The sequence below is a fragment of the Moschus berezovskii genome, chromosome 17 (assembly GCF_049115385.1).
Source record: "Moschus berezovskii isolate FMDL1 chromosome 17, NW_MosBer_1.0, whole genome shotgun sequence".
NCBI classification, from domain to species: domain Eukaryota; kingdom Metazoa; phylum Chordata; class Mammalia; order Artiodactyla; family Moschidae; genus Moschus; species Moschus berezovskii.
Window position 1 is genome coordinate 41228123 of NC_142476.1, and position 16686 is coordinate 41244808.

A 16686-nucleotide genomic window follows, 5' to 3' on the forward strand; every position below is an offset into this window, starting at 1 on the left:
AGGAAAGACCCCAAAGGTAAGACACGATACGATTATCATCTACTTTTTGAGACTAGAGTCTAAGATGGATGGATTAGTAAGGGCAATTTTCCTTTTTTCCTCTTCTATTCTTTCTGATCATTGCCATCATTAACAGGATCTAAGTTAGCTCTCATTTGCATTTGGAATTATATGGGATACTGTACAGAACAAACTAAAAATAGAATCTTTTGTTCTATAGCTGTTGACACACTAAAGCAGCCAATTTCACGAACAAAGAAAAAACCACCAAGCAGAAAATTCCTGACTATTAAAACATGAAAAAAAATGCAACTCAGAGAAAAGCATCTGATGCTCAAAGTATAACATGTTAGGTATCTGAAAAAACACATTACAGTGACAACATCACATGGCTTTTCCTTTAATAATTTGGGAGGAAAAGCCGAGAAAGATTCCCAGAACCCTCCTACAGGAAGACAGAAGGAGCTGGATGGATTTCCTTTCAGCAATGCTGCAGGTGAAGGGAAACAGGGGACGAGGAAGGGGAAGGAGGCCCAGAGAGCAATGGTGACTAGTCACTTAGAAAGAGGTGTGAACACAGGCAGAATTCAAGGAACAGAGGGATGGCTAGAGAAAAGGGGGTGGGGCAGGCGGGCCTGGGAGAGGCAGAGATGGCACCTCTCTGTGTACGTGCTCTGTGCCCCAGTGCGGGCCCTCAGGACATACGCATCACTGTTTTAACTCTCCCGACACATGGACTGGCTTCCGATCCCTGAACCAAGTCACCAAAACCAGGAGAGGGTGTCGTCATGAGGCCACGAGGAACGGGCTGGAAAGAAGAGCCATGGCACAGTGGGCAGGTCACCCCTCAAGATGGCACAGAGGGGACAGGTCAGCCCCCCAGTGACACAGAGAGCATAGGTCACACCTCAAGGTGACACAGAGGGGATAGGTCACCCCCCCAGGGGACACAGAGGACAGGTACCCCTCCACCCGAGGTGGCACGGGCACTGTGCCATGGAACTGGGAAGACAAAGTTGAGGGGAAGGTGGTGACAAGGGAATAGCAGCATGGCCATCTGTCCTGCCTGCTACACGTCTGACAGCAGTGCCCAGTTTTTTCTTTACCAATCCCAGCCTGTGAGCTCCAGCCCCAACCCCCACCATGAATGCCCACATGCCCACGTTCCCGCCCACACACCTGGAGTCGGTGCCCCAGTGCATGGCATAGATCTTGGCCAAGTGTCCCCTCAGCGTCCTCCTGGTGCGCATCTGGATTCTTCCCACGGGGTCGATGTTGTTTGTGATCTTAAAAATAAAAGTTACCAAGAATTAACTCCATGGGAGGCACACTGTCCCCCCGCCCCTCCCTGCCAAAGTCTCCCTCACGCCCACCCTGCTCAGTGACACCACCGCCCTGGATGGCTGTGCCTGCCTGGCTCCTGCCTGTCAGCCCTGCCTTGCTCCATCGTGAGGCCCCACCCCAGGCGCAGCAGCTTGGTGGTTGACCAGAGCCTCATCCCCTAACCCCCATCAGTGCACTAACTGGCCATCCAGGCCCAGCTCCTCCTGCCTCTGTCCAGCCCTCAAAGGCAGCTCCTGCTTCTAATTACAGCCTTCCCAGTTACGTCACCATCTAACAGGGCCCCAGGAATATAGACTGCTTGGTGCTGTGTGTGCTGACCTGGACAGAAGTGGTCATCTCTTCTGCACTCTGGAGTTTAAGGCACAAAATTGCATGGGCACACCTACTGTTCACCCAGCACACAAGAACCTGATGCTCACGACTCTGGGTCGACAAATGGAGTAAGTGTGTCACAACAGTGGGCTTTAAAAAACGTACAGTCCAAAGTGCATCTGAGAATTCAAAGGTGGGTGATCCCAGCAGTCTAACTTCAACTTATTGTTTAACCCCAATTAAACAATAGTTTCTAAAGCATTGAGATGATGTTAAAAAATGTAATCATCCTCAACAGAAGAAGGAATATAATTTTTCTTTCACATTTCTTCTGTTCAGGGTTTGAAACAAAAAAAATTTTTTTCAATGAGGTGAAATTCACCATCTGAAAATATATAATTTAGCAATATTTAGTATAGTCACAACATTGTTCCACTGTCGGTGGTATCTGGTTCCAAACCATCTTCATCACCACCCCCAGAGGAAGCCCCTCATCCACTAAGCAGTCACTCCCTACAGCCTCCTCCTCAACCCTGGGCAAGCATGAATTTATTTTCTGTCTCTACAGGGTGACCTGTTCTGGACAGTTCATATACACAGAATCACACAACATGTGACCTCCTCTCACTGAACACCCATGTCTCGAGGTTCTATGACACCCGTGTCTTCTATAGCTGAGTAAGTCCCACTGCGTGGACAGGCTGTGCCTGGCCCTGCTCTCATCCCCCGAGGGCACACAGCTGCTGGTAGCAGTGCCGCCAGGAGCATTCATACACAGGCTGGTCTGAGCATCGGCTCTAGTCTCTCTGGGTGCGCACCTAGGAGTGGAGCCATGGGTCATAACTCGGGTTTAAATCTCTGAGACTGCCAAACTGGACCTTAGAAATTAAAGTTCTAAGGCAGACCTAATCAGGGAGAGGAACTTCAAAACATCCATATTGAAACTGTAATAATATTACGACTCTGACCTCTGTAAGAGGACATAATTACTTAAGGCTAGAGAGGTATTTATGTTTTATCTAAAACTCACCACAGCCTATGCCCAGCACTGACAATGACCTGCAAATGAGAACCTTCAAACAGGGGCCCCACCCTTTCTGTGCACAAAGTCAGAGCAGCTCCTTCCAGAGGCCCAGAGGAGGCCCCATAAGCACCAGCCTCTATAGCAAGTCAGTGACTATGTGTCAACGGTCCTTACCTGAGAGAGAGTCGCGTCTGCACATGCCTTCCGAGCATCCTGGGAAATGACAAGGACAACGGGACATTAGTGCTGCTCCCAGAACAGGCTCCCCCAGACCCAGGTCGCAGTCTCAGTGAAAGTCGCTCAGTCGTGTCCAACTCTTTGTGACCCCATGGATGTACAGTCCATTGAATTCTCCAGGCCAGAATACTAGAGTGGGTAGCCGTTCCTTTCTCCAAGGGATCTTCCCAATCCAGGGATCGAACCCAGGTTTCCCGTGATGCAGGTGGATTCTTTACCAGCTGAGCCACCAGGGAAGCCCAGAAAATACTGAAGTGAGTAGCCTATCTCTTCTCCAGGGGATTTTCCTGACTCAGGAATCAGGGTGTCCTGCACTGCAGGCGGATTCTTTACCAGCTGAGCTACACAAGGGAAGGTGTCTCAGAGCCTCTACCAAGAGCCTCCCCACCCTGCCTCCAGCCCAGGGCATACTGGACACAGAACCAGCCACACACAGACACATCTCAGCCTGCAGATCACCACCCCCAATGTACAACACCCCTGTGCCCTCACTCCTGCCCGCAGCCTCCAGCACCTTCCCACAGCACTGCACCTGCGTCCTGAGTTGTGGGACCCAGAGAAACAATGTCTAGAAAGCACTGAATGGCTAGCCCAAGGAGCCTTTCTTCTAGAACGTGTTAACTCAGGACTGTGTTTTCAAGCCAATCACTGACGCTGACCTCTATGGAAAGGAGCAAAGGATCTGGAGTCAAGGCAAATCTCCAGCTGGTCATATCCTGCTGCTTGCTTTCTTATCTGTGAAATGACCTTGTGAACCAGGCAAGAAATGTAATAAAAAGGGATGTTCCTCAAGCTAATGAAGACGTCCTTGTTGTTCCTAAGTGACCCAAGCTGCTAGAAAATAAATCTGGAAATCTCAAATCTGGATATGACTTTTACAAACAGAAAGCCACACATTATGAAGGGAAATGAGACACTGGCTTTGAAAGGGTAAGACTCTGAGTGTAGGAGTGGGGCCTAAGAAGCAAATTTGGATGTAGGAATAATCTCAAAGGAAACTGACAATTTCTCATAAAACTCTGCCATTGTGTAGACATCTGCCCACCTGTGCTCACTGATACACATCTGAACGCTCATGTGAACGCTCCTGAAGGTGTCCAGGAAACCTTCTCCAGGGGCCAACAGCCTCACTGCTAATTATTTTAACTTCATGAAGCTCGTGGTAGTATTTACCAACCTAGAACATGGAGACATACTCAAATAGATTGCTATTATGAACATACCAAATAGCTAGATTCCAAATTCAACTTAAATTATCCTATTAGAAGCCATTCTGTGCAGTTAATTCTGCCTATTTAATTACACAATTAAAACAGGAAAATTACATAATTGAGTATTTCTGTGCCAGCACCTACTCTGGTGTCAGGACCAGGCAGAGGGGAGAGCCCAAGCAGCAGGTCTCCCATCGGTGGTTTTGTTATGGTCCCTATGTTCAGTATTCACTTCTGAATACCGTTCTTACTGATGTTATACACGTATTTCAATTTTAAAAAATGACAAGTATTTAAAAAATAAATTTTTGGCCATGTCATATGTGGCCTGTGGGATCTTAGTTCCCTGATCAGGGACTGAACCCAGACCACCACAGTGAAAGCCTAGAGTCCTGACCACTAGACACCAGGGAAGGCCCTGGTTGGGACTCTAGACCAAGAATTAAAGGAAAAAGCAAACCAAGGACATAAGCAGCTTTGCCCTGGTTAGTGTCCAGAGATTAAAATGGATTTTGTAATGTCCACAGCAGACTGTGGTGACACAAGAGAACACAGAAAAATCATTTTAGAAACTAAACACAGGACAGGACCCACAAGTGCTGGTGTAAAAGTCTGAAGCACTCCTCAGGACAAGCATCTACACTGTGGAGAGAGCATTCTCATTGGACCCATCTCTGCAGCTGCTTAAGACTGACAGTGATGTTCAGCACTCTTCATACTCAATTCCAACTAAACGGCCTGGGGCAATGTTCACAATGCCTTATTGTTTAGCCAAGGCTCCTGTCTGTCCGTGCTGAGAAAAATCACCACCCTGCCCCTCCGCAGAGGAGAACACCCTGGCCCGCAGTCAGTCAAGCCGTATCTGGGTGGATGTCCCACCAGCACAGAACAGCACGTGGTGAGGCCATCCACTTGGGCCACAGTAACTGCAGTGCCCGCACATGCCACACAGCCTGGGGTGCTCACTGGCAAGCTCACATGTCTAAGACGCACCACGTTTCAGTCAGCATTCCTCACAGACACCACCACAGGTCAGATGAGATGGTGCCGAGGGGTCTTTCGGCTGAAATACCAATCTAAGAAAAAGAGACCCGCCTAGTGTCATCCACCATCTCCTGTTGGACTCACTGTGTCTGCGTTCTTTAACAAGTACGTGTTTCTTGGGCAAATAAGAAAAAAGGTTTTCCTTTGTTAGAGAAAGTCTTCCATTCCCATTTGGTGTACTGCCAATTCTGTTTTGTGCAAAGAAAAAGAAACCAGCAGGGCTTCAAAGGCAGGGCTGTTCAGCTCGTTGGCTCTACATGCGGACGGTCCATGGGGAGTGGACACCACGAAGATGCCAGAGGTGCACACTGAGGCAATTTTGTGCTAGAGACACTGAATTGGCAAGACTCAGCACCAAGAGTGTAATACAATAAACGAACTTATTAACTACGTGTCAATATGGTAATCTTTTATATATACTGGTTTAGCCACAGTTGCTAAAAATTAATCCTAATGGTTTCTGTGTATAGTTTTCAAGTCCATACATGGCTCACAGGGCAGACCTGTCCCCAACAAGGAGGGCTGCATGCATGTGCTTCACAGAAAATGGGTTGAGAGGCAACACTCACTTTCAACCTTTATTTTTTCCCACAATATTTGGATTTTTTTTTTAACCTATACCATACAAACTTTATTTGCTACAAATAGATCTGAATCCACTATTTATGAACAACAACTTGTTGTTAGAAAACCAAAGTTCTGATTTCTATATTCCAGAGCGTGGCTGGATGTATCAAACAAATCTGTTAAGTCTTCCTTATTCTTACTGAGCTACACTGTATCTTTTAAATGTTGAGATTGGAAATTCTTATAGAAGGATCTCTTCTGTCTCCTCTTTGGTGCATGTCTCAGATAATCCCCTTATCTTTTCTCAAGCTCAGTTAAGAAGCTGGCTAAAATGACACTGGTCTTTCCTTCCAACTACCATCAGGCCCTTGGAGCATATAACTGGTCATTTAAAAGGAAACAATTAGGTTCCCCTTTGAAATACCTATGGCTCTGCAGCCCACCTCTGCAAACCCACCAGCAGACTGCATGGAGGCGTGGTGAGGAGGTGCCGGACAACTCTGCAACTGTCCTTCTTTCCAATGGGCAGCTGGACAGGACCCAGCCATTTTTATCAAGTCAGCGTCTCTGTTCTAACAGCCAAAACCCTCCCTAGGGAGCACTCAAGAACAAATCACCCACACCTAGAATACTTCTATTGTTGTTGACACTCTTGCTTTTAAACAAGTTTCCTGCCCTCAACTCAGGGGTCACAGCGGGGAAGCAGACACCACACTCTGTACGGTGACCAGAAGAAGGTCCCGAAGCTAATTCCCAAGGTTAAGAAAAGAGACTCTGAAAGATGTCTATAATTTCTATGGAAACAGTCTACGTGTACTCAAGTAACAATATACTAGAAAAAAATCCTGAAAATAAGGTACTAGACCAAACATCTGGATCTATAGTTTCTACATCCTGGGCCAATTAAGATTCAATTTCAATCCAAAACAAGGAATTCAGTTCAGTTCAGTCGCTCAGTCGTGTCCAACTCTTTGCGACCCTATGAATCACAGCATGCCAGGCCTCCCTGTCCATCACCAACTCCCGGAGTTTACTCAAACTCATGTCCATCGAGTCGGTGACATAGCCATTCTGAAACCCATCTTTCCTTAAAACGGTAACATCACACCTGAAATCCAAATGATTAATAAAATGAAGCGCACAGGTAGTTTACGTACTCTAATTTGGTTTTTAAGTTGTTCGGCCTCCTGCCGTAACTGGTCAAGTTCACTCATCTTCCAATCTTAGTGCTCTTCAAAGCCACCTCAAAGAATCTGAGATCTGAAAGAGAAAAATAAGTACCAAAAATGAATAAACAATGACTGAGTCATTTAATGAAGCTGGTGAGAAAAGGGAATTGAAAGTTTGAGAGCTGTGGTTTCATTACTAGTCAGAGAACTTTTCTTTAGCCTTCATCAGAACATGTAAAATGCCCACAAGGGCTGGGTCAACAGAGTGCAACTACTATTGTGCATGAGCCTTGAAAAATGACAGTGTCCAGCAGACAGCGCAGAAGGTGGTGGGGGGCTGAAAGAGAGAAAGTCTGTCTAGAAGCAGTTTTCACAGAGGATCTGAACCTCACTATAAACTCAAGAACCTAAGAGTGATGTTTAGAACAGCTCTCACATGAAAACTCAGGGCAGTTAGTTCAGGATGGGGCATAGCAGCCAACTGGCAACTTACCACCTCAAAGGCATGTCGATGACCCTGAACCCCTGACTGCCCAGAGGACATCAGTAGGTCACACAGCAATCCCAGGACTCAGCTTGGTGTCCAGCAGGCCTCTGATGCAGGACAACTTACTCTCCAACCAAAATGGGCTCTGGGATCCCAGGAGACTCAGAAGCAACACTGCAGCCCTTCCAGGCACAGGCCCAAGAGGGCTCAGTACAAACAACCCTGCTCCTGCTGCCCACTCCTGCCCCAGCCCCACCCCTAGGCTCATAAGACACTATTCCTGAAATCACTGTCAGAACAAAATTATCTGTTAAACAAGAGATGTATTTTCCCGGGGGAATGCCATAGTTGGGGGTTGCATTTCTGATCAAGAACTCTGCTGTTAAGTCAATCCTAACTGTGACAAACATATCACAAAGCCAAAGAAACAATCACAAACATCTTTTAATCACTTAAGAACACAATTAGCTCCCATCTGCAAGCACAGCATATTATAAGGTCCTCAATTTCCAACGGAAATACAGAGGGGGAGATTCTTCCATCCTAGATTTTGTGTGAAAGTCACAGGGTTATTATAATATACACCAGATATTTAATTAACAGTGGTCCTTTATTTTCTTGAGACTGGAGCACATCTGGGGGAAATTATCTGGATGACCCAAGAAACACAGTTGTTAGTTCCCGATCTAGGCAGAAGACTTTTGACTTTCTTTTTCCTCACAAAAGCATGCAAAATAATTGTGATATGGTTTGTACTGATGTATATTTATTGAGAAAATAAGAATACTTTTTCCAGTAAAAAGCACCTTTGAAAAGCACATGTTACATCCTGGTTGCTGCCCTCACCTGCCCCTGCAAGCCTGGTCTATTCACAGAACAAATCCCACTGGCTGCTGGGTGCACTGTACAGGAAGCACAGAAGTGCTGGGCTTCCAGAGACAGCAAGGTCCTAGCACTGACCCTAAAAGGAGGTCCGCACCACTGTCATGAAAGGACTAACGGATAGGGCTGGGACTTGGGCCTGAGGCATCTCGGTAGGACAGTCAAAGGCAGGCGAGGCAAGCCCAAGTGACGAGAGAGGCGTTGCTTCAAGGGGGTGCTGTAAATTTCACTCTGGCAGACCCCTAGCACCTCCCTGGACAAGCAGAGCTCAGCTGAAGTTACCCTCCACGATAACTGGGCTGATTCTCTCGTCTTCACATTAAACTCAAAAGACTGCAGCTGATGAATATTAATGCGTGAAATAACAGGGCCAAGAGAACACGAAATCATTTTAAAATAGAAAGCTGTGCTAATGTGCCCCTGAGCTTCCAGACTGTGCTGCACACCCCACCTTCCTGAGCACGTGCATTCACACGTGATTAGTTATTATCATAAGGAACAGTCTGCTGAGTCGGGGGTGGTTTCACCCCAGTAACACCCCCACCCCCATCAGTAAAGAACTATTCTTAGTCTGTGGATAAGTGACTTCCTTCAATCTTTCCAAAATCCACATGAAGAAAACTAACAGCTAATGTTATCATGAGGTACACTGAATTAAATGGTGAGTTTTAGTCAGTAAACCATACATTCTGATCTTAAACACTAAAAAGCGAGCTAGTTTTTAAGTAAGAAAAAAACCAATAACTCCTAGGATCAAGATAAACAGGTCAAGACCCAAATTCTAGTATTAGGTGGAATCGCTCTTGAGATCTTAAAATTAAATATTTCTTTTAACTAGATCCTCTTTTTTACATATTATAAAATCATATATACATGATAATCATCCAGAGGTATTGCTTCAAACTAGAGAAATTAATTTATTGAAAACCTAAGTATCTTTAAAATGACAAACTGCAACTCAGTTACCTCACAAAATTTCAGGAGCAGTAACAGTACTTGCTGACTTCAACCTTCAGCCACAAGCAAAGTGTAGAAAAGCAGATCTATTTCTTTCATCATTAAATTATTAATATTACCTTTTGATTACAGCTCTGTCTATGATCAGTGGCCACAGTTAAATCTCAAAAGACCCAAAATTCGTATTTGTTAATATTTAAAGAAAAGGTGCTCAGTAGTGTCCCACTCTTTGCAACCCCGTGGACTGCAGCCTGCCAGGCTCCTCTATCCATGGGATTTTCCAGGCAAGAATACTGGAGTGGGTCGCCATTTCCTTCTCCATGGGAATCTTCCCCACCCAGGGTTAAAACCTGGGTCTCCAGCATTGCTGAAAGATTCTTTAACCAACTAAGTGATCAGGCTACTACCAATAAAAATAAGAGTCCAGAAAGGTCCAAAATTTTTTATCTTACAGTCTGGTGAGAAAGAGGAATCTACTGGCAGACATTTAGAACAAAATTCAACCATATTCTATATTCTGCATATTGAAGAAGTTGTCTGTAGAGGGACTTTCCCTGATGAAGGGGTACCCTGGGGCCCTGGGGTTCACTCTGACCTGGCACCAACCAGGGCCTCTTCCTTCCTGGGCTAATGGACACTGAACTGGCCTCACAGGATGTTCATGAAAGGACCAGGCAGGCAGGGCTAAAGAGAAACCGGCACCCCAAGGACAGCAAGGAGCCTGAACACACGTGCAGAACAAACCGACAGGAAGCAGAACAACTCTGAACTGCCACAAACTGAAAGTTCACCCCAAATGCTCTTCTGTGGAGATACAGCAAATGCAATAAATGGGGTACAGGAATGTACATAAATGATGAAACTTCTCCTTTTGTGTCTATAAAAAGACTATACATCTATGCTCACATAAGTAAGCAATCTTCTTTCTACATATATGAGAAAATGTTAATGGCTATTTTTGGAGAAACACAGTAATAGTGGGCAATTCTGATTTTTCACATTATATATATATATGTATGGATAAGGGAAAAAGAAAAACTATATAAATGAATATAATATGTATATATGTAAGTTAACTGGTTATCTGGACCTTGAACCAAGAAGCACTTACAATTTTTCCTCCATTTTTCAGTTAAAAAAAAAAAAAGCAAAATAGTTGATATTAACTTTTTACTGGCTGAACTATTAACTATCACTAATAACAATAACGAAGACAGCATAAAAACCCTGAAAAATGCTCATTATATGTGAAATGAAAAAACAAATGTGTGTGTGATAATTTTAGCTATTTTAAGACCAAAACATAAGAACAGCATTTTTGTTAGAATTACTGGTCATACTTTTCTTTTTCCAAAAGCTGGACATGCCATTCAAATTCCTGACAAAGACGAATGAACACTGAAGGTTTCACTTACATGTGACGCCTCTGCTGCTCTCCTCACTGTCCTCAGTCTCCCAGAGCCTCCAGGAATCCCACCATCGGTTACGTGGCCTAGGCTCCTTCTCTCCTCCAGGGCCAAAGTCACAACTAAGTACTGGCCATGCTGACTCAGCGCCCTGATCAGTCTAATCCACTAAGACAGGACCTGCTGAGAGCCTCACTTCTGTTCTTTGTGACCCACATCTGCCACTAGCTTTCACTTGTTTAGGAAACATTTTCCACAGAAATGTAACGTAAAAGCAAGTACTGTGATATGGTATGTCCAGCAGCGGCTTTGAGCAGCTTCACAGCCTAGCAAGAGCCCAGTCCTCTCCACTGTATCAAAGTATAATTTGGGTTTTGGTTCTGCACAGACAAGGAAGGTGACGTCCACCCACTCACTCTCTACTCTGGTCTGCGAGTGCCAGGGTGGAGAAGAGCACTAGTGAGACCACTGCAAAGGCTCTGGAAGCCTTTCTGTGATCAGCAATCAGATCACGAAGTGCACGCTCCAAGGAGCAGCCAAGAACACGCAGGATCAGCCCATGGAAGGGCAGGTGGCCAAGACACCAACCACCAGGGCCCCTGTTGCACTTGACTGTCTGGGGAGGCAGCAGCCCTGATGGTACCCTGTGCCCCAGGGGCAGGAGTCTGCTGACCTGTTTGGCCAAACGGGTTCCACACCTCACTTCCAAATAAAGCAGCATTTGGAGAGAGGAGTTCACATGAAGCATTTAAACCAATTTCACCAGTTTTTCTGTTTTTTCCTTCATTCCCAAATCCAAGCTAACCTCCGAAATTGAGGCGGCACAACTCCACAGGGCAAGGAACAGGACATAGGACACCGCCTCCCAGGGCACCCCCAGCCTTCCCCGGGGTCGGGGGTAGATGCTGAAGGAGTTAATAAAATGCTGGGTCTGAAATTAGATTTTAAAAAACTGAGGGGGGAAACGGGAGGGCACAGAAAAACACATCCGGCCAAAATTTGGTAATTGCTTTAGTTTGGTGATAGGAGTTCCTTATGCTATTTATTAACTTTTTCTATGTTTCAATTTTCCATTAGAATAGTTTCTTTTCAAATGTTTAGAGACCTTGAATCGATTTAAAATCCCAATGTACAGAAAAAACCAGGACAACCTCAATATGGTCTGGGTATCCGATGGCAAGGAGTAGCAGCTCTTCTGTTCGCTGTCACAATGAAGCTAAAACTCCTAACTATAAGATGTGCTTCTTACTTCTGAGGGAAATAAGACTCTGATAGGAAGCAGGTAGGTTAAACAAAACTAGGAGAGTTCTGTTTGAGCTGCATGATTTTAGGTAATATCTTTCTTTTAATCTATGTTTGAACATTCTCTTAATAAATTTTTTTAAAAAGTCATTATTTCTTGGTACTGTTTGACTGCAAGTATATATGAAATTTGTCATGTATCTCATTTTAAAAATATAGACACATAGGTATTCCTCAAGCAGATTGTGTTGTATTTTGATACGGATCACGCTGCCATGTTAGCTTGGTTGCTTGGGAGAAAGAGTGAGTCCCAATAATGCCCAAATTTGTCTGAACGACTCAATGGTTGACCCTGGAGGCTTATATAATTCAAAAGTGATAAAAAGTAAGTTGTGATGAAACATTCATTATATTATCTTCTAAGAAGTAGCAGATATCAACATATTCAACACTCAGGAAGCCATAACTAGCTTTTATATAGATAAAAGATGGTAATGGAGACTAAGATAGGAGATCCCATTACATCTAGAATTCTCATCTGGCTCTGGATTTAAAAAGGATCCAGCAAACTGTTATACATGTTCTTTGACAGTGTGTTACATTTTCTTAGAATGCAATGACTTAGGGCTTCCCTGGTGGTCCAGGGGATAGGAATATGCCTGCCAATGTAGGGGGCATGGGTTCCATCCCTGGTATGGGAAGACCCCACATGCCACAAGTCAACTGAGCCCATGCACTGCAACAAGAGAAGCCAGCACAACTAGAAAGCAGTCCCTGCTCACCCCAACTACAGAAAGCCCACACACAGTAACGAAGACTCAGAGCAGCCGAAAATAATAAACGAAAATTTTTAAAAAGAATGCAATGATTTAAATAGTCTACCCCTAACATCTAAGCTATCTCATGTGATTTTCCTGTACCCCTAACATCTACGCTATCTCATGTGATTTTCCTGTTTCTCAATTTTCTGATGCAAATTTTATTTATTTTTTAGCCAAACCACACGGCAGATATGTGGGATCTTAGTTCCCTCAGTTCAGTTCAGTTCAGTCGCTCAGTCGTGTCCGACTCTCCGCGACCCCATGAATCACAGCACGCCAGGCCTCCCTGTCCATCACCAACTCCCGGAGTTCACTCAAACTCATGTCCACAGAGTCAGTGATGCCATCCAGCCATCTCATTCTCTGTCGTCCCCTTCTCCTCCTGCCCCCAACCTTTCCTAGCATCAGAGTCTTTTCCAGTGAGTCAGCTCGTCGCATGAGGTGGCCAAAGTATTGCAGTTTCAGCTTTAGCATCAGTCCTTCCAATGAACACCCAGGATTGATCCTTTAGAATGGACTGGTTGGATCTCCTTGCAGTACAAGGGACTCTCAAAATCCACAAACACTGCATTAGAAGTGCAGAGTCTTAACTGGTGGACTGCCAGGGAAGTCCCCCAAATACAAGTTTTTAAAGAAAAAACACAGCCCCCACTTAGTGTTTACTGCTAGACAATGCATACAGGAGACTTGCTTCTCACATTCTACATTTGCAACAATGTAGCACAGCCTCTTTCTCAACCTACTATCCAAGGCCAATTTAAGAATATTCCCTGAAGCATCAGTACAATGTAAAAATGTAACCGTTCTGAACAGAAATCAATTGCTACAATGATAGTATATTAGTTCTGTAAATAGAAAAAAAAAAGATACAAGATAGACTCTATAGGGAAAGTGAATTTACCTATTAGAGCTACAAAGGTCTGATTGGCTCCAGGCCCCCAGCTGATGTTCTCCAGGCAGGAAGAGGAGTCTCACTAAGTGTGTGCTAAATCACTTCAGTCCTGTCTGACTCTTTACGACCCCATGAACCCATGAACTGCAGCCCATCAGGCTCCTCTGTCCATGGGATTCTCCACGGAAGAATACTGGAGTGGGTTGCCATGCCCTCTTCCAGGGAATCTTCCTGACCCAGGGATTAAAACCAACATCTCTTATGTCTCTTGCGTTGGCAAGTAGGTTCTTTACCACTAGCGCCACCTAGGAAGCCCCTTCAGTTTACTACCTTTTGAAAATAAATGTTCTTATACTTTCAAATTATAATAAAATGTACACAGATAAATTCACAAAGTCACTGACAGCCAAAAGCCACTTCCACGCAAACTGAATTTCTGGGAACCTGTGTACCAACTTAAGAAATCCACACAAACCCAGACATCAGGGCAGAGGAAAGGCCCCTGGTGCCATGCAGGCATCTGGTCTGCTGCCTGGAAGTGGCTCCTACACCCTCCAAAACCCACTTCCCTGGTTTCCTAAGACCCGGCACCAGTCCTTGAGTGAGAGAGACCATCACAAGGCTAAAAGCACCCAGTGGGGTTTACTGTCTAACAAAAACTAACCACACACCAGGAACTCCCCAGCACTCCACTGGTTAGGACTTGGCACTTTGCTTGTCAGACTCATGTTTGCTCCTTGGCTGGGGAACTGAAATCCCACAAGCTGCACAAAGCCACCCCTTCCCACCAAAATAATTTCTTTAAAAAACCAACTATGTACCTGGAGACAGTAGAAAAGTACTCCAGTTCCATGAACAGACTGCAGAACACACAGAAAGTAAAAAAGTACCTTTCGTAAGGCCGCTCCATCCTCCCTACACAGAGATGGTATCAAGTACTGCCAATTACCTATTTTGTTTACTAAAAGCCCATCATCACTGAGAAGGCACTATCTAATTTTACCACCATACAGAAGGTAATTATGGCTGCTATGCAATGTCACATCTGGAAATAGTAATTTTTCTATCTGCAAAATAGTAAAATGCAAATAAAGAATTTACATTTCATAACAAAACATCTGATAAGAAGCATGTTATAGAAAGTTTTTTAAAAAGTTGCAAAAATACTGCTATTGTACTGAGTAATTTAAAACTCAGACTTATTTAACCTAGCACATGAATACTATTTTGTGCCTGTTAAGAAAATTACTGAACCAGAAAGGAACATGCATCTCAGTCCACCTTGCATTTATAGGTAACAAAGCACGGAGCAGACCTAGGAAACGCCAGGGCCCTGGCAGCACTGCACAGTGGGAACCGAGGAGCCCAAGCAGGCAGGGCTGCAGGGTGCCCTGGGCAGGTTCCAAAAGGGGAGAGCCCAGCTGCTGCCGAGAGCCTACCTTTGCAGGCTGTCGCCCTCACAACCTGTGCGTCCAGGAAGCCTCTACGGCTTCCAAATGCTCAATGGCGCATGGGGAAAATCACCCCCCCACACAGTAATCAGGTCTCCCCAGCCTCCCTGTGAGAGTCAGGAAGTTCCGCTCTAATGATTTCAGAGCCAAATTTAATAAACAATGGACGCCATCTAAGACGCCTGCACCCCGAAGGAAGGGTTAAACGGGAAAGGTGGTCAGACTGGAAGTCAGCCGCATGCGACAGAGGCCCCTTTGAGGGGCTGCCACCCTCAGGTTGGGGGAAGACTACTCTCCACCATGCCACATGCACACCACTGTGCAGATAATCTGTCTTTACACTCACTTCGGCAAACTACGATCAACTCCACTGGGTGTCCCACGGGCCTTAGCAGGCCTTGCTGGTGGAGGCAGTGTGGCTGCACACGGCAGGGGTTGCACATCCATCCCCCAGGCCTGATGCTCGTCAGCAGGTGTAACCCCTTTCCATCTGGCTTTTGGTCTGAAAATCGAGACAGAAACAATCCCTACCTCACAGGCCACAAGGACTCAATGCTGCTGCTGCTGCTAAGTCACTTCAGTCGTGTCCGACTCTGTGTGACCCCATAGACGGAAGCCCACCAGGCTCCCCTGTCCCTGGGATTCTCCAGGCAAGAACACTGGAGTGGGTTGCCATTTCCTTCTCCAATGTGTGAAAGTGAAAAGTGAAAGTGAAGTCGCTCAGTCGTGTCCGACCCTTAGCGACCCCATGGACTACAGCCTACCAGGCTCCTCCATCCATGGGATTTTCTAGGCAATAGTACTGGAGTGGCTTGCCATTGTCTTCTCCGAGGACTCAATGAGGATCCACCAAAGGTCCTTCACACCCGACTGAACCACAGTGAAGTCTCACTAAATAGAACTTGTTACAAAAGCTGTTAACAGGATTTTCCACCTGAAATGATTTAGTAACAGAAAACCACCTCTTCCTTCATCTGCCGCACTTCCTACCCAGCCAGTGAAATAGGTCTCTTCAGAGGTGGAACTATGCATAACAGTGGCTGCCAGGGTAACTAACCAGGGACTCATCAGATTGAGGCCGGGCAGCTCATATGCTGTTTCTTCAGTTGAAAAAAATCTTTATTGAAAGTAAGTAACACAACAAAACAGATAGTTTGATACATTCTGAACCATTAACACACCTCTGAAACCACACCTCCGTGAAGACAACACAGCCACACCCGAAGTCTCCTGTGCCCCTCCATAACTGCGCCCCACCCCCCAGCAACCATGAGTCTGCTTTCTGTCACTTTACACCCGTGAATCCCACAGGATGCACCCTCCTGTGCTCTGGCTGTGCGCCCTCAGCATGGTCTCTACATGGACACCTGCCCTCATCTCTCCTGGGTAAGCACCAGGAGTGGAACGGCAGGATCATATATGACAAGCATGCACTTAACATACTCAAACTGCTGAGGTGTTTTCAACACGGCTGCATTGTTTTTCACACCCACCATCCGTGCACTGGAGCCTGACACGGCACATCCTCAGTAGCACTTGGTGCAGGCAGTCTTCTCCACTTTAGCCACTGGAGTAGGGGGTTAGTGGTGTCTCGATGTGGTTTTAATTTGCATTTCCCCAATGGCTAATAATTCTGACCA

General features: G+C 45.5%; 1 protein-coding gene across 3 annotated transcripts in view; it reads right to left on the minus strand.

The window, feature by feature from the left end:
- The window catches only part of GNB1 (G protein subunit beta 1), a 76250-nt gene that overhangs the window by 16013 nt on the left and 43551 nt on the right, over window positions 1-16686 (minus strand). For all 3 annotated transcript variants that reach the window (XM_055419371.2, XM_055419370.2, XM_055419369.2), the window contains 3 exons: window positions 6897-6999; window positions 2855-2893; window positions 1180-1286 (listed from right to left, as the gene is read on the minus strand). In XM_055419371.2, the coding sequence (XP_055275346.1) occupies window positions 1180-1286; window positions 2855-2893; window positions 6897-6953 (203 nt within the window). In that variant the 5' untranslated portion in view covers window positions 6954-6999. The remainder of the gene's footprint in view (window positions 1-1179; window positions 1287-2854; window positions 2894-6896; window positions 7000-16686) is intronic.